This window comes from Balaenoptera physalus (genome assembly GCF_965194825.1).
Source record: "Balaenoptera physalus genome assembly, chromosome: 6".
In the NCBI taxonomy this organism is placed as follows: Eukaryota; Metazoa; Chordata; class Mammalia; order Artiodactyla; family Balaenopteridae; genus Balaenoptera; species Balaenoptera physalus.
In genome coordinates, this window is record NC_138885.1 from 20,947,513 (window position 1) to 20,972,426 (window position 24,914).

The 24,914-nt window shown below is 36.0% G+C and overlaps 1 protein-coding gene across 4 annotated transcripts in view; it reads left to right on the top strand.

The window, feature by feature from the left end:
- The window catches only part of RAB3GAP1 (RAB3 GTPase activating protein catalytic subunit 1), a 157,592-nt gene that overhangs the window by 87,395 nt on the left and 45,283 nt on the right, over positions 1 to 24,914 (top strand). For all 4 annotated transcript variants that reach the window (XM_082465821.1, XM_082465820.1, XM_082465819.1 and 1 more), the window contains exons 18-19: positions 8,224 to 8,361; positions 12,459 to 12,686. In XM_082465821.1, coding sequence (XP_082321947.1) covers positions 8,224 to 8,361; positions 12,459 to 12,686 — 366 coding nt within the window. The remainder of the gene's footprint in view (positions 1 to 8,223; positions 8,362 to 12,458; positions 12,687 to 24,914) is intronic.

A 24,914-nucleotide genomic window follows, 5' to 3' on the forward strand; every position in this document is an offset into this window, starting at 1 on the left:
TTTCATATATTATCTGTTCACATATAAGTGTTTCTCTAAGGAAGAAATGAGAAATGGAATTTCTAGAAAAACAGATATATAAGCTATAAAATTCCTCTTCAAAAGGGCTGCACCTATTTTATACCCTGTCATTGATGAATATAGGAGTAAGGGAATTACATTCTCTCCCCAACTTTCCTTTCATACTTTCTTCCTCCATAAATATGTATTGAGTGTCTAATATATGCCAACCACTGTCCTAGACCTTAGGATTTTAGTAGCAAACTATATAGTAAGGTTCTTGCACTCATGTTACTTGTATTCATATTTAATTTAATTTTTTTTTTTAGTTGACATTACCAGTCAAAAAAATTTTTGCCAATATGATGGGCAAAAGTGGTATCTCAGTGTTCTAGATTGTAGTTCCCTGATTTTTGATGAACCTAAGTATCTTCTAATATGTTTATGCCATCCTTTCCTGTGAATTGCATTCCATTTTTCTTTTAGGTTGCTGTCCTATTCTTATTGATTTATATGAGTCCTTCATGTATTAGATATAAATCCTCTGTTATATACATTGTGTATGTTTTCTCCTAGTTATTTTAAAAACATTTGTTTACTTATCTATTGAGTTAATAAATTATAACTAAATAAAGTGCACAAATCTTAAGTGTACAGCTTGGTGACTTTTTCATATTTAAAAACCTATGTAAAACTAATAGAATGTTATATGTCAATTATATCCCAATAAAAAAATTAACTCAGAAAAATAAAAAATAAAAAAAATAAAAACTCATGTAACTATCACCCATATCAAGATAGAGAAAATTCTCATCATCCTAGAACAGCAATAATCAGTAGAACTTTCTGTGAAGATGGACACATATATTTTCTATCTGTGTTCTCTAGTACTATAGCCATTATCTATATGTAGCTATTGAGTGCTTGAAATGTGGCTAGTGCAACTAAGGAACTGAATTTTTAATTTTTTAAAATTTAAATAGGCAGATGTATTGAGTACTCCCCTCCAGGTGACTCTTTTTTCTAACTTATATCAGCATAGGTTAGTTTTGTCAATTTTTGAATATCATAACTGTAATCATACTTTGCTTGCTCTTTTGTGTATGAATGGAATTATGTACTCTTGTGTTGTGCTTTTTTATTTAACAACCATCTGTGAGATTCATCTATGTCATTATATGAATCAGTATTTGTGCATATTTTATTACTTTATAGTATTCTGTTATATGGATATGCCACTCAATTCTTATATTGCTTATCCATTCACCTGTTGATGCAATTTGAGTTGTTTACAGTTTGAGCTATTATAAACAAATGAAAATTCTTATGTGTCTTTTGGTGAACATACTCATTTTCTTTTGGATATATTCTTAAGAGTAGAATTGTTGGGCCATGTGGTAGCAATATGTTTGAGCTTTAGTAGATATTGCTAAACAGTCTTCCAAAGTGGTTGAACTAATTTACATTCCCTCCAACAATGCATAATAATTGTGCTTTATTCCACATAATCTCTTACATTTGGTGTGTCAGGGGTCCCAACACTACTTCCAGGTTTGATGATTTGCTTGGAGGACCCACAGGACTCAGTATATAGTCATGCTCACAGCTGTAACTTAATAGAGCAAAGGGACACAAAGCAAAATCAGTGAAAGGAAATGGCACATGGGACAAAGTTCAGAGGATATCAAGCACAAGCTTCCAAGAGTCTCCTCGCAGTACAGTCACACAAGATGCACTTAACTCCGCAACTGATCGTGACCACATGTGAAATGTTATCTATCTACTAGGGAAACTTGTCAGAGGCTCAGTGCTCAGGGGTTTTTTTACTGGGGCCTGGTCACAAAGCACCCTCTGCCTGACATGTGCCAAAATTCCAGACTCCCAGAAGGAAAGCAGGTATTCAGCATAAACCATATTGTTTGCACAAAGAGTTTACGCATAGTGAAGCATTTTTATCAGTTCTGAGTATGGTGGGACTCTGCCGGAATCCAGGTTCCCAGAAGCCAGCCGAGGGCCAACTTTGCAAACAGGCCTTTCTGAGGATAGTAGTCTAAGGCCTGCTATGTTAACTCTTCTCTGCACACTTGATAATTTCAGTCATTTTAATTTTTGCCTTTCTGAGGGGTATGTAGTAGTGTCTCATGTTTTTACATTTCCCTGATGAATAATGACAACACATTTTCATATATTTATTGCCCATTTGGATATTTTCTTGGTCAAGTGCCTGTTCAAGACCTTTACCTATTTTTTCAAAGTTAGTCATCTTTTTCCCTATTGCTTTGTAGGAATTCTTCATATATTCTAGATATGAGTTCTGAGGTGTATATATCTGTATCTGTCTGTCTATCTGTCTACCTATAACAAATAGTTTCTACTAGTTGGTGGCTTGCCTATTCACTTTCTTAATGATGCCTTTTGTTGAATAGGCATTTTAAATTTTAATAAGGTCTGATCTACCAATATTTTTCTTATGTGGATACTGCTTTTGTTTCCTGTTAAGAAATTAACTACCCCAGGGTCCTGGAGATATTCTCTTGTGTTTCCTTCTGGAAGCTTTATGGTTTTACCTATCACATTTATGTTTGTGATCCACCTCAGATTGACTGTGTTTGGTGTGTGGAAGAGATTAAAACTCTCTTTTTTCTGTAAGGGTGTACAGTTGTGTTCCAACACCATTATTCAGAACACCTGCCTTTTCTCACGGAGTGGCAGTGACATCTTTGTTGTAAATCAAGTGATTGTATGTGTGTTGGTCTCTTTCTGGACTATTTATTCTGTTAGTCTCTTTGTTTATCCTTGTGCCAGTAATGTACTGTCCTTATTACTATAGTTTTATAAAAATCTTTCTATCTTGTAGTTTAAATCTTCTAACTTTGTTCTTCAAGATTATCTTGACTCTTCTTTTCCTTTTTATGTAAATTTGAGAAACTGTTTGTCAGTTTCCACACATAAAATAATCCTGCTGGGATTTTAATTCATATTGTATCAAATTAGATTTAGAATTAGCATTGCATTGCATTGGAGAGAATTGATATCTTAACAATATTGAGTCTCGTGACCATGAAATGTCTTGCATTTTATTGAATGTTCCTTTTACTTTCCCTCATCAGTGTTTTTTAGTTTTTAATGTAGAGGTTTTGCATATCTTTTATTAGATTTATGTCAAAGTATACTGTTTGTAATTTTTCAAATATTGTAGATGGTATTTTAAAATTTCATTTAAAAACATTTTCCCTGATATGTAGAAATAGTTTATTATTGTATATTGACCTTGAATCTAACAATCTTATTACATTCACTTATTGTTTCTAGTATATTTGGAGTTTTCTATACACACAGTCATGTTATCTGTTAATAGACAATTTGAATTATGATTTTCTGGCCTGTACACTTTTTAATTCTTTTTCATTTCTTATTGTACTGGCTAGGATCTCAGGTACAGTGTTGAACAGTGGACATCCTCCTCTTGTTCCCAGTCTCAGAAGGAAAGCATGTGATAATCTTTGAGTGTATCTGGTGTAGGTATCATTTACCATATGAAGGAAATTTTCTCCTATCCCTAGTTTCTGAGAGTTTTTATCATGATCAGGTATTGTATTTTATCAAATGTTTGTCCTGCATATTGAGGTAATCATAAGATAATTGTGAGTTTTAAATGAAATAGTGAGTTTTAAATATGATAAGTGAATGATACCATGTCTAGTCCAAAATAAGTACTCAAATTTTGGCTATTCTTTTTTTTTTTTTTAAATTGGAGTAAAATTGCTTTACAATGTTGTGTTAGTTTCTGCTGTACAATGCAGTGAATCAGCTATATGTATACCTATATCCCCTACCTCTTGGACCTCCCTCCCAGCCCCCCACCCATCCCACCCATCCCACCCATCCCACCCATCTAGGCCATCACAGAGTACCAAGCTGAGCTCCCTGTGCTATACACCAGGTTCCCACTAGCTATCTATTTTACACATGGTGGTGTATTTATGTCAAACTTAATCTCCCAATTTTGTCCCACCCTCCCCTTCCCCCTCGCCCCCCCGCCATGTCCACATGTCTGTTTTCTACATCTACGTCTCTATTCCTGCCCTACGAATAGGTTCATCTGTACTGTTTTTCTAGATTCCACATATATGCGTTAATATACGGTATTTCTGGCTTACTTCACTCTGTATGACAGACTCTAGGCTATTATTCTTTTGAGGACTTTTTCTTATATAAGACCTAAGAGGCTAGTATCGCTTCTCAGGCTGCAAGGATTGACTTAAAAGGTTTTTTAACCAGTTTTCATATTTTGAGATGGGTTGATCAGTTGTAATAATTGTGCAGTGGGATGTTGGGATGATTGCTTGATAATTTTAAACATGGATTCTGTTAACTTTTTTTTTCCATGCTTATATTGTTTCTTTGCCAGGTGGCTGTCATTTATGACATTAGTTTTGTTTGTTTGTTTGACAGGCCTTATCTTTTTGCTTCTTTATATTATTTTAAAAGTAATTATATTTTAGATACTTCATCACTAACTGTTAGTACTAGGACAGACTATTCTAATGCTAGAAACCAAGTGTATATTTTTTCAAATTTTGTTGGAGTGCATGCAGTTGGTATTGAGGTCTTGTGGCATAGACTGGGATGTAGGAATCTAGCAGAGCTAGATTTGTAGCCTGGCACCACCCTTATTTTTAACTAGTATTGCTAGTAGAGGCTATGTTTCCTTTCTGAGCCTTGTTTTTCTCTCTTAAAAAACAGTTTGCATTTTCTAGAATTTTATATAAATTTTATGTAATTACAGTATGGTTCTTGTGTGTGTGTGTGTGTGTGTGTGTGAATTCTTTTAGCATAATTATTTTGAGATTCATATATGTTGTTGTGTGTATCAGTAGTTCATTCATTTTTATTGCTTAGTAGTGTTCCTCAGCATGGATATAGCACAGTTCATTTATCCACTTTTTGATAGACTTTCCAAAAATGGGCATAAGGAAGCTTTTAATCTTGATTGTAGTGACTGCTTCATGGGTATGTACTTAACAAATGTACCCTTTATATTATTGTATGTTGATTATACTTCAAAAAAAACTTTAAAAATTTGTCATATGATCAGTGATTGACAAGAAAAAAATGAAAGTATTTCTGTCTTGTTCTAATGTATCTTCAGTTTGAAAACCCTACCTATTTATTTATTTATTTATTTATTTAATAAACAAATATTAAACACTTTAAAAGCCAATAATAGTTTGTATTACTCTGGGTTGTTCAGGGTTAAATTACGTATCATATTTAAAGATATTTGGCATGTAAGTGTTCAGTGAAGTTTAATTTTTTATGTGCTTTTTCCAACTTTTAATTAACAGTACTCCCTATTTTTAATGAACTTGTTGCATATATGTTGGTTTGATTGGGTTAATGAAGTGTCAGAGGAAGTTGTTCTGGAAGCTCAAGCTTTATTTTTCTTCAAAATGCTATGTCTTCCTCATTTATTTTAGATGCTTTAGTTTCCACATTCAAATTTGTAATCCAAATCTGGAATAATTTAAACTTATTTTTCTTTCAACATGCATCTTATGTATTCAGAAATTAACTTTTGTCTTACCTTCAGGTAAATCGGGGCAAATTTTTAATCTGTTTTACTTTCTTACTTTAAAGTTAATCTTATTTGAATTATAACCATTGTATATGTACTTATAGAAAATGTTTGGAATTAAAAATGATCCCAGTTGAAACCATTAAAATTTCAAACTTTAGAAATTAGCTTAAAATGTGCTGTTAATCCATTGCCACTTCACCAAAAAAAAAAAAGTAAATAATAAGACTTTATATAGGTCCCACTTATAAGAACTTAAATACACTCCCTTATTCCTTTCATGTAGACTTAGGTCAACCTAAAATTTATGGCTAGGAAAGGGTTAAGAATTTTACTCAGCATTTTAGAGCCAGGGCTAGAAGAGAAATTTGTAGAGAATCTGTTAAAGCAGGAGTTCTTAGGTTAGTGGATTAGATCCAAACTAATAGTTCTCAAAGCCAGCGTTAGATGGATGTCCTAGATTCTCCCTTCATTTTGCCACTTGAGAGTTTGCCACTTCGATGATGTTGGGCAAGATGCTATCTCTGCATTCAGTTTCACCACATGTAAAATGCCCTGATCACTTCTCAGTGATCAGTGATGAGATCATGTGTATGAGAAAGCTTTGGGCATGTTCAGAAATGGTACATGTAAGAATGTGTGGCCCTCATGCTCTTTGCTGCTTGTATTCCTCTTGATCATGTTGTTCACTTACAGTTGGCCAGAGTTCCCAGGTGGGAGGGGTGGTCAGTATCCTTTCAGTATCTCCTCCCTTCCCTCAGGAGGCTAAAGGACAATGAACAGGAGTTCCTTTTTAACGGAAATAATGAGGGCCTCTGCTTCTGAGTATACTGCTTCATTGGAGATTCATGTTATTTTTGAATCTGAGGAATTTTGATATCATAGGGAAAGTAGAGTAAAAAACTTAAAATACAACCTAAGTATTTTGTCTCTAATTGCAAGTGTTTTTTGAGCTTATGCCAGGATCTATTCTTCACAACAGTGAGTCACATAAAGCTGGAGTAATTGCCCAAGGTTATACAGCTGGGATTCAAACACAGGCATGTTGTTTCTAGAGCCCAAACTCTTAACCAGTCTGTCATACTGTCTTAACAATTATTATTCAACCCCAAGTATCAGTGTGAGACTTTGAAAGTGAGGCATTTTCATCGTAGAGAAAGCAAAACAAAAGCTCGTAATTCCATAATCCAGAGATAATCACTGTTAAAGTAGTTCCTTCCCATTTTTTCCTGTATCAAACCATTTCTCTGTTATTGTACATTCAGATTCTTTCCAATTTTCACACTGTTATAAATAATACTACAGTGATATTTCTAGAAGTGGAATTCTTGGGTCAGAGGGCATCATCATAAATGCTTGCCATGTATTGATTTCAGATTGTTGTCTGGGAAGATTTATATTCTCTCCAGCACTGTTTGTAAGTGCCCTTGTAGGTTTGTTTCAAAAATGAGAATGATATAAGAAAAAAGTTACTTTCTTTTGTTTGTTGCTGTGTTTTGAATGCCATACCTTTGCCATGCTTCTACTTTATTTCTGACAGATATCTGCAAAAATTTATCTCTGTGGAAGTGGTTCTCAACTGGGGAGTGTGTTTTGCCTCCCAGGGGTATTTGGCAAGGTCTGGAAACATTTTTGATTGCCATGAGGTGGAGTGGTACTACAGGTAGTAGTGGTACCACTACAGCACGCAGAGGCCAGAGATATGCTGCTAAGCATCCTGCAATGCATAGAACAGGCACCACGACAGAATTATCCAGTCTAAATTGTCAGTAGTACTGAAGCTAAGAAAACTTGCTTTATAGTAAGCTCCTGAAATCTAGAGGGAATCTATTTATTGACAAGACACTTACTTCTGCTAGGTCTTATCCTATTTAGGAATAAAGGAGTTCATGTTTTTCTGGCTTTAACAACAAAGCAGGCAAGATTTGTTTGGTTAGTCTCTGGTTGTTGAGTTCTTCATATTTCAAATATAAAATCTAATGGAATCAATTCTCAGAGAACTTTCCTAAGCCCCTCTGAACAGTTTTGAAATGTTTTCTGTCTCTCTCTTAATGATTCTACAGTTGTATTTTCCTTTAGATTTGCCTTAGCTGCTGTTTTATTTGAGGTTACCATTAAAATATATAATGTCTCTGATTCCCCAAAGTAAAAAACAACTTCTTATGGGAATTGGTAGTTTGAATGTGTTTGGAACATAAACTCGAAGCTACTCCTCCAACATAAAATGTAGTTATTTGGGGTTCAATTCCTTTCAATTTTCTTCTCTTACTAGGTATAATAAAAACCTTGTTGCAACTAGTAGTGGCATTCATAAAAATATCTTAGGACTTCATTTCTTTATCATTAATAGGCAGGAAAATGTTCAGTGCATCCAGTTCCTCTCTTAGCTATGGTCAAGGAAACATGATAATCTTATCTGTTGGCTGGCGGGCAGGTGGTGGGGGGCGGTGCGCTGACAGTCATATTTATTCTTCTTGTAACTTTTTCACGTAGGTTCCAAAAAACTGGCAAATTTCTCTGAATTCTTTTAAATACATATCTTGTGACTGCTATAGCTGAAATAATTGTTGTCTTTGGTCTATTTTTATAGTTCTGCTTTCTCTAAAAAAAGCTATTCACGAGCTTTGTCCTTTTGTGCTTTGCAGGAACCAGCACCTATGACAGAAGATCTGCTAGAAGAGCAGTCGGAGGTTCTAGCTAAATTGGGTACATCGGCAGAAGGGGCTCACCTCCGAGCACGCATGCAGAGCGCCTGTCTGCTCTCAGATATGGAGTCTTTTAAGGTGGGTCACGTTATCAGAGTCTATTTTGAGCTATTCTGGGATGAAGCTGTGAAAGTCACTCTGTAAAGTGGTGTGAAGGCCTGCATGTCTTTTTTTTTTTTATTAAATGTTTAGATTTTATTCGTAGTTACAACACCCTACCTCCATCTCCTAAAGGTCATAGCCAAACTTGCTTCTTGAGTTTAAAAAAGAAAAGAACAACCTTTTTTTTTTTTAATGATTCTATTTTTTTAAAATAAATTTCTTTTATTTTATTTATTTTTGGCTGCGTTGGGTCTTCGTTGCTACGCGTGGGCTTTCTCTGGTTGCGGTGAGCGGGGGCTACTCTTTGATGCGGTGCATGGGCTTCTCATTGCGGTGGCTTCTCTTGTTGCGGAGCATGGGTTCTAGGTGCGTGGGCTTCAGTAGTTGTGGTGCACGGGCTCTAGAGTGCAGGCTCAGTAGTTGTGGTGCACGGGCTTAGTTGCTCTGCGGCATGTGGGATCTTCCCAGACCAGGGCTCAAACCCGTGTCCCCTGCATTGGCAGGCGGATGCTTAACCACTGCACCACCAGGGAAGTCTGAAAAGAATAATCTTTGCATAATGGTTGGAAGTTGAGAACTGAATCATTGCTATATGTGGATTGGGATGTTTTCTTCCTTTAGGTGTGTTCAGTCAATTTAATGCAAGGTTTTTAGAAATCCTTAGGATTTAACATAGGCTGATTCATTCAGCAAACCTTTGATTGCCTACTTTGTGACAAGCACTGTGATTAGGTAATTAAGAAGTACAATGTTTATCCTCAGTTACAGTCTGTTGAGGTTGTGGGAGGAGATATGTAAATAATTACTATGTGATGAGTTCTCTTAGGAGAGCAAGGTCAAAAAGGTGACTGACTGTACTGAGTGGAGGTCATGGAAAATTTTTCATAAGAGTCACAGTTTAGGATGAATAGGTATTTGCTACCTGGAGAAGAATATTTTAGGCTTAGATACAGGCCTGTATCTAGAACACAAAGGATTCAGAGAATGGTGACACTTAGCTTATTAATTTAAAAACCAAGGGATGAAGAAAGTCTTTTTGGATTATTTATTTTTGAAAGCAGAGGCAAATCCATGTACATTAAAAAAAAAAAAAAAAAAAAAAAGGGTAGCTCAGTGGGCCACAGGGCTTCCTTCTCCTATTATTGATACTGTGAACTGTCTCCCATGCCCAGACTTTCTTCCTTAACCTACTGCTACCTGTGATGGCCTCCATTTCTTCATTCCACAGCTCCTACTCAGTCCTGCTTTTGTGCTAGGTAGGCCAGCCTGAGTTTGATATTTCAACATAAACACCCTGTGAAAACCTATGCTACTTTCATCTTCCCTGCTAGCAGAGAGTGACAATAAAAGGGAGTCTTTTTATTCCCTGCTTGTTTCCTCCATCTTTCCTAAAAGAAGAAATCTTCAGTAAACCTCTCAAGAGCTGCATGTTTTCAGTAGAGATTAGAAAGATACAGAAAATCTTTGAGTTCTATTCTGCTGTGAGGCAAGAAAAAGAGATGTGTTTTAAAACAGATAGTTGGTACAGTGGATAAAGAGAAGCCAGTTGGCTCTCAGGGTATGTGTTAAATCAGAAAGTTAGAGAAGGGAATTGGCTTAGGGTGTGTGTGCACAGTGGGAAGTACTAGCCTCCATAGCAGCTATTTTGTTACCTGACCTTTAGCTGCCTTCATATTCATCTGTCCCTGTTCTGCTACAGTGTCCTTGTAGAAGCATGTACAGGAGGAAATTCCAAATTGGAGCTGTAAAAGCTTTTTCCCATAGAAACCTTTGCCCCTCATGGTAAGGTGCTATATAATTCCTTTAACACGGTGCTTCAGCAAAACTGTGGTTCGTTAGACTCTTTTGGACTAACCTGGGTAATGTAAAAATCTCTTCAATAACATTGTTTTAACCAGAAAATAGATTATATGTCAAATAACCAACTTACACATCTGCCACTATGTGGGAATCAGATAATATATTTAAGGAAATACGTAGTCACTCTAAAATAGGTACGGTTGCCTTTCCCTTTCTGTATAGGGATGACTTGGTATTAGAGGCCATGGGAGAGTCCCCAGAGCTTTGCATAAATGCTGATAGGTACTTGAGGCACCTACACTGCACAATTCCAGAAGGACAGGGCCTGTTCTCGAGCATGCCCTTGGAGTATATACCTGTAAGAGTAGAAAGAAGATAAGCCATAGCTGAAGTGAGTCTTGAGCCTCTCCTAGTAGCGCTATGTTCTGTCTGGTATAGTAAGGACAACCAGAAGGAAGAATTCTGGTGTGAAATGTCTTTCTTTAACACATTCTGTAGTACAAGAGTTCAGTGTTGTTTTCTTTTTCAGGTTCGTTCTCTTCACTCAAGGCCTGTCTCTCTAGTTCCCTGAGATGTTTTCATGTGGGTGTGGCGTTGCCTGGTTCATATCCAGCCTTAGTTCATGAATCCTGAATCGTGCAGTGATCTTGACCCACTGCAGTTCACAGCAGTTTCTTGTTGCTGTGATGCCATAGCCCTTAGAGGTTTATGCTGTTGGCTGTCAGTTAAGAGCCCTCCTCTGATTTCTCACCCCTTTGGGGATTTCCTAAATTGGTGGGGATGATTATACTGGCAGCCAGTAAGCTCAATAAGGAGAAGTTGGCAGTTTTGCTCTTCAAATTTAAGACTAACCATTCTCATCATGTTGGTTTTCATTTTGGTGTGAGGTTAATTTAATTTAAAAAGAAAGAAAATGACCATATGCTTAACACTTTTTAGTAATGCTTACATCACTTACTGTTTCAGGCAAGTAAATATAATACTCATAGCAGGATGAATATGTTGTGGTAGAGAATTATAACCAAAAAGGTATGTGTTTAATGTGTGTACACATATCCTTTGAATATTAAGGGGATGATATATATATGCCCATCCTTAATACTCTACTAATATATTACTGGGCACTTGCAAAAAGACCTCCATGCCTTACCACTAACACTGTAAAGCCTCTCCCTTTTTTTTCAGGCTTGAATGTAGAAGTACGTAAAGGATTTTGACATGCATCATTGTTAATTCTATAGAATTATCCACTAAATAAAACTTTAATTAGTTTGGTTTCAGAAGCCTGAAAAACAATGATTTTAATTCCAATTCATTAATGGCACAAAAGCAGATTTTAATTTCAATTCCTTAATGGCACAAAAGCAGTTTATGTAATGGTAACTTGTTATATAAAGCATGAGAATTTGATGGCTGAATAGAACATTTTTGAGGTTAGCTGATATTTATCGCAGTATCAGTATTGACTTATCGAGGAAAAAAAGAGCAGAACTTTTCCATCATTGGGTTATTATTCTGATCATGTTGTGTATTATTTAATTTACTTGACTTGAGCTTATTGATACTTTTCTAAGTATTGAGTAGTAGTTATGCTATAATTTTAAATTAACTTATATAACTTATAGTCTGAGATTTATTTTCACTTTACGTCAAATTTTTATTTCCAAATTCATCAAGTGAAAATGTTTTCTTTTTCTATAAAATGGGGACAGCAAAAATAAAGTACTTTTGGTGCTTTAACATTTGACCTGATTTAAAGGTGACACTGTAACTCAAGTCACATACTAGATTTTGTAAAGATTAGTCTTTTTTTTTTTTTTTTTTTAATAAATTTATTTATTTATTTATTTTTGGCTGCATTGGGTCTTCGTTGCTGTGCGCAGGCTCTCTCCAGTTGCGGCGAGCGGGGGCCACTCTCCTTTGCAGTGCGCAGGCCTCTCACTGCCATGGCCTCTCTTGTTGCAGAGCACGGGCTCTAGGGCACTTGGGCTTCAGTCGCTGTGACTCACAGGCTCTAGAGCGCAGGCTCAGTAGTTATGGCGCACGGGCTTAGTTGCTCCGCCGCATGTGGCATCTTCCCGGACCAGGGCTCGAACCCGTGTCCCCTGCATTGGCAGGCGGACTCTCAACCACTGCGCCACCAGGGAAGCCCAAGATTAGTCTTTTTATAGAGATTAGTCTCTATCCTTTTTTTGAAAGTATGATTTTTGAAAACAGGTTTATCAGTAACTGTTGATTTTTATTTGATCCTGCTGAATTTTTTGTCTGTTTAGGCAGCTAATCCAGGTTGTTTTCTGGAAGATTTTGTGAGGTGGTACTCACCCCGGGATTATATTGAAGAGGAAGTGATTGATGAAAAGGGCAACATCGTTCTGAAAGGAGAACTGAGCGCCCGAATGAAGATTCCAAGCAATATGTGGGTAGAAGCCTGGGAAACAGCTAAGCCAATTCCCGCTAGAAGGCAAAGGAGACTCTTTGATGATACACGGGAAGCAGAAAAGGTAACTGACATTTGGGTATACTGCTAATTGTTGTTTCTAGTATTTTAAAAACTATGGTAGATATGAAAGCTTTGGACATACTTGAGAAGCAAAGCATTGAAATGTAATGAACCTTTTACATATTGAATATTCACATTTAAGGTTTTAGAACTGGTTACAGGTAGTCCAAAGAATAAGACATGCATATTTTACATAGAATGTTTACCATTGGACCATCTCACAGCATATGTCAAAAGCCTTAAGAATGATCATGCCTTTTGACCTAGCAGTTCTACTGCCAAAAAAATGTATTAAAGGAATACTGAGAAATACATAAAGATCAGTGTTCAAGAATGATGTTCAAAAAGTTTCATAGTGAAAAAGTAGATACAACCAACATTTCCAAAAATAAGGCTTTGTTTAATAAATTATGATATAATAATCATTTAGTAACTACTTTGCAATTATTAAAAATAAAATTTGGAGTTCTGGAGAATATTGGCAGCCACCTGATATCAAGTTGTCCCACATACCCTTCCACCCACCCAACTCCCAAAAAACCCCATGAAATTAAGTAGAGTACAGAAATCCATGCTGTCAGCATTACTACAGTTAGAGATTACCGTGATCTTTGAATTAACTAAGTAAGTAGAGAAATAAGCCAGATTCCAGTGGAGTTCCCACTGTTGTAAACCTGTGGGTGTAGAGAGTATGGACAGGGAGTCTTAAGAAGAAATGCTGAGGGATACAGAAGGCTTGAATGCAGCATAGTCACTCCAGAAAGATTGCTCCTAACACTAAGTGCCAAAATACTCAACACAGGTAGGACTTGAGAGTTAACAGCACTGGCTACAGGGAAGTGGCTTGACAGTAAGCAGGACCAGAAGTGGACACTCAGAGAGACTCTGCCTTAGGAAGAACCAGGTAGGTAAGTAGGAATGATATACCCCTTAGAGATAAAGCATTGATGGGAAAGAAGGAAACAAGGGGAAAATTAAGGATTCTGTAGGAATGAAAGAGAAATAAGACATATCAACCTCCCTCATCTCCCGCCATCCATTAAAGAAATTATGCAGAAGAGGGCACTTTCGAACTGTGACATGACCAATAATAGTAAAGAGCAGACCACATCTATATAAAACTACTATAAAAAACGGAAAGCACAAATTGGATCATTTCAGCTAATAAAAACATTTCCCAGAAAACTGACCACAAAGCAGAAGAAAATTGTAACATACCAGTCCAAACTGAATCAAATATTCTCAAACAAGCATGGGGGATATGAAAAATCATGTTTAATTAAAAATACTAAAAACAAAAGCACAAATGAATCCAAACCCCACAAAAAAATGAAACTACTGTTGATTTAACTCAGGATAGAAGTAGAAGAAAAAGACAACCATATCAAAACCAAAGACTAAATTACATGGCACCCACAGAAGAATAGGTTCATATTTAAATTTAATAAAAGGCACTAAGGAAAAGCAGCAAAATAGCCAGGAGAAAGAAAATGAGATAAAGGAGTAAAGGGACTGGGGAGAAAACAGTAAAAATGAAAGACAGGAAAAGTAGGAATAATACTCATTTTATCAGAGTCCTTGAAGCAGAAAAATCAAAGCACTAGAACAGAACTAATACTTAAAACTGCAATTTAAGAAAACTTTCTGGTAATGAAAGAAAACCCAAATTTACACATTGAAAGGGCTCACTGGGTGCAGGGTAAAATTGACTAGGAGTAGTGAACTCCAAATTATATCACTGTAATACTACTAGACCTTAAATATTTAAAAAACAAAAACAAAAAACTCAGACCCTGCAGGCAAAAACATGAAAATAATTTACAAGGGAAAGAGAATGAGAGAGTTGTCAGATTTCTCAACATCAGAGCAGTGTGGAGCAGAGTTTTCAAGAAATATAAGCAAAAAATACACACTAAAGATTTTACATTCCACCAAGATGTCCAGGCAGTCAAGGCTATAAAAAATGTTTTCTCTGAGTTTTTGCCCATATAACTGTATACATGTGCCCTTCCTGAGGAGTCCACTACAGCTGCCCCTGTCCAGTAGAACTTCCTGCAGTGTTCAGAATGGTTATAGCTATGCTGTCCAAAATGGTAGCCCCTGGCCATATGTGGCTTTAATGAGCACTTGAAATGTGGCTCATATAACACAGGAACTGGATTTCTAAATGGCTGCATTTGGCTAGTGGCTGCCTTATTGAACAGTATAGTATAGGAGGATGAACTTACCCAACCACAAGATGACTAGGGAAACTTTGGCAAAGGGCTTATGTGTGAGAATTTCATTTACTTAATGTTAGAGCTAAGACTAAAACTAGATGGGGACATGGGTAGAAGAAGAATATGTAAAAACTGTATATTAGGGCAAAGTAGAGAGAATGCAGCTAAAAAAGTTGGGATGGAAAAAGAGAGAAGGAGGAAAGTAGAATGAAGTCATTGACTGTTACATAGATATAAGTGGTAAGCAAAGGATACCATTTAAAATTATCAGACCAGTTCATAAAATAGTTAAAGATATAAGGGAATTAAGGGCAGCATAAAAGGTTATTAATGCAAGGATGTCTACTAGAATAAAAATATAAACCTTCCTAAGTACAATGGAAGAAAAATTCAAAAGCAAAGAACACACACCAAATAGAGTAACACACATAATAAAAATCATATCACATGCAGAGTAATTACAGTATAAGATAGTCATATAAAACCCAACTCTCTGCTGTAAACAAGGTATTCTGTGATTCAGAAAGGCTACAAAGTAAACAATGGACAGAGATTTACCAGGTAAATGAAAACATTAAGAAAGCAGGAATTTTAATCCTGATGCCAAACAAAATAGAATTAAAGCAGAAAAGCATTAAATGAGATACACAAGGATGCTTTATAGTCTAAAAGTGATATTTCACAATGAGGATATACAGTTGTTAATGTTTATGTACTAGATAACACGGTAACCATTTGTATAAAACAGAAACCATGGGAGATGCAAAAAGAAATAGATCAAAACACACTAATAACAGAGGACTTTTAACACACTCTTAATACAAGACAGGTAAACAAAACTAAGAAAATATCTAAACAAGATAATAAGGTTGATCTTTTAGATGTATCTCAAACACTATACCTTGATAATAGAAACTGTACTTTCTTTTCAAGCACACATGGAACATTCACAAAAACTGATAGTAGGGACTTCCCTGGTGGCGCAGTGGTTAAGAATCCACCTGCCAATGCAGCGGACATGGGTTCAAGCCCTGGTCCGGGAAGATACCACATGCCACAGAGCAACTAAGCCCGTGCGCCACAACTACTGAGCCTGAGCTCTAGAGCCCACGAGCCACAACTACTGAGCCCGCGTGCCACAACTACTGAAGCCCGCGCACCTAGAGCCCATGCTCCGCAACAAGAGAAGCCACCTCAGTGAGAAGCCTATGCACCATAACAAAGAGTAGCCCCAGCTCACCGCAACTAGAGAAAGCCCGCGCGCAGCAACGAAGACCCAATGCAGCCAAAAAAAAAATTTTATATTAAAAAAAAAAAACCAAAAAACTGATAGTATATTAGGGCACAAAGAAAACATCAGTGGGTTTCATAGTGGCAATAAGACCAATACTCTGATCTCTGCAATAAAAGTAGTAATTAAAAATTAAAAACCCTAGGCCTTCCAGCTGGAAATTTAAACAGCACTTAGGTGAAAGGGGAAATACAAAGAGAAACTATAGAATTCCTGAAAAATAATGATGATGAAAATACTGCATATCAGAGCCTATAGGATATATTTAAGACATCAAAGGAAAATCCATAGCCCTAAATACCTACATCAAGGAAAAGCGAAAGAGGTGGCGCAGTGGTTAAGAATCCGCCTGCCAATGCAGGGGACAAGGGTTCAATCTCTGGTCCAGGAAGATCCCACATGCTGTGGAGCATGCCCATGTGCCACAACTACTGAGCCTGCGCTCTAGAGCCCACGAGCCACAACTACGGAAGCCCACGCACCTAGAGCCTGTGCTCCGCAACAAGAGAAGCCACCGCAATGAGAAGCCTGTACACCGCAACTAGAGAAAGCCCACGCGCAGCAACGAAGACCCAATGTAGCCAAAAATAAATAAACAAATAATAAATTTATTTTAAAAATTACTAAAAAAAGCAAAAGAAAAAAAAAAAAAGCAAAAGAATGAAAATTATTGGATTAATAGATTCCTAACTCAAAAACGTAGGAAAAGAACAACAGAGTAGAACCAGAAGAAAATTAAGGAAAGGCAGTCATAAAGATAAAAAGCAGATAACAGTGAGGTAGAGAACAGAAAAACAGGTTAAATTAATAAATCTGATTTAAAAAAAAATCAAAGTAGATAAGCTGTTAGCTACCTTAATCACAAAAGAAAGGGAAGAGCATGCATATGCAAAATAAGAAATGATGGAAAGGGCAAATAACTATTGATTCAGAGGAAGTACTTTTTAAACATACTGAAAATTTGAAAACTGAGATGAAATGGATGAATTCTTAGGAAAATGCAGTGTACTAAAACTGACCCCAGTAAAGACAGAAAGTATATATAAACAGATCAGTTTCCAAAGAAGAAATAGAGACAGTTACCAAGGAATAGCCCTGTAAAAAAGCACCAGGCCTAGATGGTTTCACAGGGGAATACAGCTAAATGCTGAGAGACCATGTAGTTCCAATGCTGCACAAATTGTTTCAATGCATAGTAATTGAAGGAAAATTTCCAGTCTTTTTATGAAGTAACTATAACAATGTACCTAAACCTGATGGAGACAGCATATTAAAAAAAAGTTACAGACCAGTAATAAGAAATTGAAAGCAAAAATGCTACCTGAGTGTGATTCCTGCACTTATTATTGCTGGTTATGAGGAAAGAGGTGAACGAATATGACACTTGTGAATAACTGCAAGTCGTTTATGATGATTGAAATGTCCCCTCCTTGCAGGGAGAGGGCAGAGGAAGCAGTGAACTACTAGTTAGGAAAATAACCTGTAGTAACCAGATGACTTACTTTTTTGTTTATTTGTTTAAAGCTAAAACAAGGATTCTGGATTTATTTTATCTCCTGTCTGGAGGAGTCACTGAAGAATTCTTAAGCGTTGAAGTGATGAAATTAGATTTTCAGTATTCAAGACCAATTTATGTAATTATTCAACAAATAATTTATGGTATCTGTCACGTATGAAGTACTGGGGGAGGCACTGGGCATCTAATGGTAAACAATGTAGAAGTTCCTTGACCTCACAAAGCTTAGAATTATAGGGGGTGGGGGAGGTGAGGGAATGAGGGGAGAAAAAAAAGACAAAATAATTACAAATAAAAAAAAATGCTAAGTGAACAGACTCTATTACCACTTTAAGAAAATAACACATGTTGATTGAATGCAAGGATGATTATTTGGAACTCTATTTATACAGTATAATTGACTGGATTAACAAGTCTAAGTAGAAAATTGTATCATTATAAAGCAGAGGCATGGGAGCTAAAAAGAAAAAAACTTTGCAGATTATATGGCAGTATACTGGAAAAAAATCTAAAGAATCATTGTTAAAACTAATTCAAGCGAAAGAATTCAGCAAGGTAGCAGGATATAAAGTTAATATACAACTAGTAGCACTCATGTACACAAATAATAGCCATTCTGAAGATGTAAATGTCATTATCTTTTCACTATAAGAAGAAAAAAAGCCATTAAAATACTTGGGAATAAACTTTAACAAGAAATCTTTGAAATCTGAATAAAGAAAACAAAATGCTCCTGAAAAACACAGTTGAACAAATAGAAAGATACCCCTTGTTCCTGTTTAGGAAGTCTCAATATCATTAAGGTCAGTTCTACCTAAATCAATTTATAAATTTAGTGCAATCCCAATAAAAACACTAAAAGGCTTTATTATGGAGCCAGACAAGTTGGTACTAAAGTTCATATGGAGAAATAAAAATGCAAGTTAGGACTCAGGGGTTTGGAGAGTAGACGTTAATGGATTTCTTTTTGGGGTGATGGAAATGTTATAAAATTGATTGTGGTTTTTGGTTGTACAACTCAGTAAATATACCTAAAACCATTGAATTGTACACTTTAAGTGGGTGAATTGTTGTTTAAAAAGCACATGCAGGAATAGCTAAGAACAGGTTGAAAAGAAAGAGCTATGGGGGAAGGGAGGGAAAGGGCGGCAACTAACCCAACCAAATTTTAAAGCACAGTACAAAGCCTCACTATTTAGATAATGTGATACTGGCGCATAAATAGACAGCTCAGTGGAACAGAATGGAACGTCCGTAACTACATGTGGAAATCTAGTATATGCTGAAGATGGCATCTCAGTCACTGGGGTATAGATGGCCTTTTTAATAAATGGTCTTGAGGTAACAGAATAACCTTTTGGAAAAAGATAAATTAGATCTCTCTCATATACCATAGACAAGAATGGACTGAAGACGAAGCTGTAGGAGCATTAGAAGAAAACATGGGTGAATTCCTCCATAACCTGAATATAGAGAAAGGAGTCAAAACCCAGATGCAGTTAAAAATATGATTGATAGAATTTGTTTAAAAAAAAAAAACAACTCTTGCATGACAAAAAGAAAAGTAAATCCAAAAGACAAATGATAAACTGAGAGAAATATTTGTAAACTGGGAGAATATGTATTGCAGATAAAGGGCCAAAATACTACAGAAAAATGGTCAGGAGATATGGGTAGAGAACTCACCATGAAAAGGATAATTACCCGTAAACCTATCAAAAGATGTTCAACTTCATTCATAATAAGAGAAATGCAAATTAAAACTGTACTGAGATAACCATTTCTCACAATCAGATTGGCAAAAATTCAAAAGCTTGATAAATACTCAGTGAGGCCATGAGGCACCAGGCCCTCTCATACAGTAGTGGTAAGAGGCTAGATGGTACAAGCCCCTGTGGAGGGGAATTTGGCAGTATTTAACAAAATTTACATATGCATTTACCCTTTCACCTATAAGCAATCCCATTTCTAGGAATTTACCCTAATATTTTCAACAGAACAAAAATACAGATGCATTAAGTTATTCATTGCTGCATTACTTGTAATTACAAAATACTGGAAACTATCTACATGCCCAAACTTAGGAGCTTTGTGGAATAAACTGTGGTTCATCTACATAACTGAGTACTATGTAGCGGTTTAAAAGAAAAAAAAAATGAGAAAAACCTTTATTAACTGATAGAAACCAGTTTCTAGGATATGTTTTTAAGAGAGAAGTATAAAAGTGTATAAAAGTAAAGTATAAGAGTATAAAGGAGTATAGTAAAGAAAAGTATAAAAGAGTATAAAAGTATAAAAGAGTATAGCTTCATTTTGTGTTTAAAAAAACGGGGGGGGGGCAATTAAGAAAACATATATCTATTTATGTTTACAAAAAGAAACTCAGTAAGGATAAACCAGAAAACACTGAAATTAGTTGCCCAGAATGGTTGGGAGGGGGAGGGAAAGATAGAGTGTAAGGAATATGGGAGGGGGGGTGACACTTAGAAAAGAGTGTGCTTTCTGTATATATTTGACTCTGGAAAAATGTAATGGTCTACATTCAAAACTTAAGAAGAATAGAAAGAGGGGAAATAACCTGAGACTGAAAGCAAGCTGAGGTAAACTAGCTGTATTTCAAACGAATAACATCTACACTGAAAAGGGGGATGGAGTGGGAGGAAAAATCTAATTCGTGTAATTTATGGACAAAAGATATGTTTGACTGTATACCCTCAGGTGTGGTGGGTGGCGGGAGACCACAGGAAACAAATCTTAAACTCGTACTTTCTAGGTTTGTTTTTTATAGTGATATGGGTAAGCAGTTCTGAAACTTGTAGATGGATTATTGTTTGAGCAAATGAGTAATTTCGTATTGTTGGGAGCCAGAATTCTCATTGTGGAAGTGAGATGCAAACATGGAATTGAGGAAGGCAAAGAAGACCCAGTGGCAGTGATTGGAATTGGAGGTATTGGTGTGGACGCATAGGTTTCTAAAATACGGATAGGTGTGTGGGTATGTACATATGTATATATATAAGCATACATTTCCTAGCTCGATTCTGTAGGGATCTAGAGCAGTGACATCCTGGTAGCAGTGAGCACATATATTTTGATTTCTAGAACATTCCTTATGAAAAGGAACCATGCTTTCTTCAGAGAAATGGCTGATTTCAGGATTGGGGCAGGGAAGATGTAAGATGTATGGAAGATCATGTGTTGCCAGAAAATAAGGAAGTGTTTTTTAAAAAGATGGGGGCATTTCGTAAGTAGCTAGGTTGAAGGGGCTCTTACTGGCCAAATCTGGACAATTTGAGTGCCAGATAAGGACAGTAATGAATTATAAACCATTGGATAGAAATCATAACCCATGGGTCCACATTGATAATATGTAGATAAATAAAGAAATGGGAGAGAAGGGAGGGCATTTTAGCACAAAGATGAATGATAAATATAGAGGATACGTTGGAGTTGGAAACTTCATTTTACAACTATATTTATAGTAACTGGTTCAGGTAAGAATCATCAGTGGATATTAAGTCTAGGTGGAAATTTGGGTGAAGAGTGTCATACTTGCTTGGTTTTAAAGTGGCTCTTTACAGATTATACTTCTGAATTGCAAGGGAATAAATAATAAGTATGCACTGGAGAAATGGGACAATACCTTGACTGAATGATCAAAATGAATATCACCAATAAGGGGCAGATTGTCTGCATTGAGATGTGATAATCTGAAGGGTCCAACATCACTTATGTACTGTTTGGTCCAAGAGTGCATAATCTGCATCTAATAATGAGGAAACATTAGAGAAACCCCAAATGAGAAACACTCTGTTTTAAAAAGAGCTAAAAAAAAAATTACAACTGTGGGAGAAGATTAAAGGAACATAGGAACCAACTGAAAGATTACCCAATGGCCAACACTGGAACAATTTGAGCAATAATAAAATAGTATTGGATTATAATCAAAATATAAATATCCTTGAGTCTCGAGCGATATAAAGAAATCATGGAATAAATTGGAGAGGAGAGACCAATCTCCCGTGCAGAAGAACTCTAAGTCTACTCTGCCATCAAGGAAGTGGAGCACACCTCTGCACTCCACAAGTGTGGGCTGTGCACCGTGACTTCCCTCTGTAGCACAGTGTGCAGCGGAGGGGAAACGAGTAGCTGTACAGTGCAGACACCTGACAGATGCCACCGTAGCCAGCTGAGCAAGGGTGACGACAGGGATAGGAAGTCACAGCTTGATATGATACGATGAAAATAGCACTCTCTTTGGTCTTCCTCCCCAAAACATATAACCGCAGTTTAATTATCAGAAAAACGGCAAATAAGTCATAATTGAGGGACTTTTTACAAAATACCAGACTAGAATTCCTCAAAGCTGTCTAAGGCCAGTAAAAACAAGAAAGTCTGAGAAACTGTCACATCCAAGGGGAGCCTAGAAACATTACTACTAAATATAATGTGATATCCTGGATGGGATCCTGGAATAGGAAAGGGACATTAGATAAAAACTAGGGAAACTTTGTATACAAATATTGAGAGCCTCATTATTCATAATAGCCCCAAAGTGAAACTAATCCAAATGTCTATTAACTGATGAATAGATAAGCAAAATGTTGTATATCCATACAATGGAATATTACTCAGCCATAAAAATGAATGGAGTTCTGATATATGTTGTAACACGGATGAACCTTGAAAGCATTATGCTAAGTGAAAGAAGCCAGAAACAGAAGGCCACATATTACATGGTTCCATTTACATGGATTATCCAGAATAGGCAAGTCCACGGTGAAGGAAAGTTAGTTTAGTAGTTGCTGGGGGATTGGGGGTAGTGACTGCTTTTGGCCACTGGGTTTCTTTTTGGGGTAATGAAAATGTTCTGGACTTAGATAGTGGTGATTGTTGCATAACCTTGCAAATATGCTAAAAACCACTGAAATGTATATTTTAAAGCGGTGAATTTTATGGTATGTAAATTATAGCTCAGTTTCTTAAAACTAAGGGAACAGGAATAAAGTATGGAATTTAGTTCACCAAAAAAGGGAGGATGACTATACTCAAAACGTCAGTGTTACGAAAGACAGACTGGGAAACTTCCAGATGCATTGAGATTAAAGAGGTGTGATGACTAAAGCCAATGCATGACCCTTAACTGGCTCCCGTGTGGTGGTGGGAAAAGGTTATAAAAGACATTATTCAGTCAATTGACAAAGTTGTACTAAGGATACTAGCTTAGACTAAAAGTATTTAATCAGTGTTAATTTAGTTTAATTACGTTCTTAATTTTAGGAAATACAGATATTTGGAGATAAAGGGACATCGTATATGGAACTTGATCTCAGATTATTCAGAAAAAAATGTATGTGTGTATATATTGTATGCACCTACACAGGAGGAGAGATACATGTAATAAAAGAGATGAGGTAAAAGGTTAGCAAATCAATGTAGGCAAAGGGTGTACAAATATTTTGTGTTCTTGGAAATTTGTTTTTCTGTAAGTTAAGGAAAACAGCATTTGGAATAGTGCTAACAAGGATGTTCAACAGTGGGAACTCGTTACTCTATATAAGAATGTAAATCTGTTCAAATACTTGGTAAAATAATTTGGAATATGACTTCAGTATTTGAAAAATAATAATTTGGCATTGTCTATTTTTAGATAGATAGCCTGAAGAAATGCCTCTACATGTGCACCACAAACATATGAAATAATGTGACAGGAACATTATTTTAATAGCCAAAAAATGGGGGGGGGGCATTTTAATACAGCAGTGAAAATGAATAGACTATAGCATGTATCAGTATTAACATCTATGCATCTCAGAAACAGTGCTGAATGAAAAACACGTCACTGAGGAGCATAACCAGAAACAATCCATTTATACGAAGAATTAAAACCAGACAAAACTAAGCAACACATTGTTTAGGGCTATGTACATATGTGAGACAGCTATGAAGAAAAACGAAAGAATGATTAGTAGTTTCTTGAGGGTTGGAGTGCGTGAGGGAGGGAGTCTTGATCAGGGAGGGCACAAGAGGGACTTGGAAAGTACTGGTGATCTGTTTCTTAAGCTTATTGGTGTATAAACGAGTGTGTTTTCTGTATTTATAAAATACTCTGGTATGTGTATTTTTAAAAAGTTTTTTAATTTTAAAAACGTTTCAAAATGCAAAACCCTCCAAGGCAAATAATTTTAAATCATCAATCATTAAATGAGCAAAGCAAGTTACGAAGTTGTGTATGAGTTTTTGTTAAGAAATTGCATATGCATCTGTATCTTTGTGTTTATAGAAGTAAGTCTGAGAAGAAAAACACAAAACTGTGTTGTTCCTTAGGAAGTAGGATTTCTAAAGAACTTTTGCATTATACTTCTTTGCATTTACTTATGTACTTTTGAGATCTGTGAGCATTTATCAGCCAGGCTCACATTTTGAGATTATATTTCTTTTGTCTTTACTGCTGTTGAATAAGGAGCTTAAAGGTAGGGTCCAAGTGTTATATATACTTTTCTGTGTGTTTTTTTAATTAGAAAAATAATAAAACAATTTCCATTTTGGAAAAAATAATAAAACCAAAAAATTTAGAGGAAGGTCACTAGCGATGTTTAGAAATCTTAACTGAGGAATGCAGGTTACAAAACAGTATTTTACATACTTAATATTAGTTCACTTAATATATTATGTATATTCAAAATCTTAAAAAATCCTGGAATGAAAATGCTCCACCACTAACAATTATTATTCTAGGTGGTATAATTTGCAGGTGGTTTTAATTTTCTTTGTATTTTCCTAATTTGCATGTATTACATATGGAAGTAGGAAAAAAATTAGAGTATTCACCATTATTAAGGACTGAAGTTCTTAGATGTTTTCAGTAACATTATTCTTACCTTTGGGAGTAGTAGCTACTTACCTGAATGAGCAGCGATAAGTACTAAGAAAAGAGAGCTCATCTCTGCCCTTGTTACAGATGTCAGTTCAGTGGTACTCTTTTATCTGGTTGGCCAAAAAGTGCCTTCGGTTTATCTTTTTGAGCAAAGAACTGTTCCAGGTGCCTTTTACAGTCTTCCAGGGAATTGAAATTTTTTCCATTAAGAGAATTTTGTAAAGACCGAAATAAATGGAAATCCGAAGGTGCAATGTCTGGTGAATACAACGGATGAATCAGAACTTCCCAGCCAAGCTGTAACTGTTTTTGCCTCGTCATCAAAG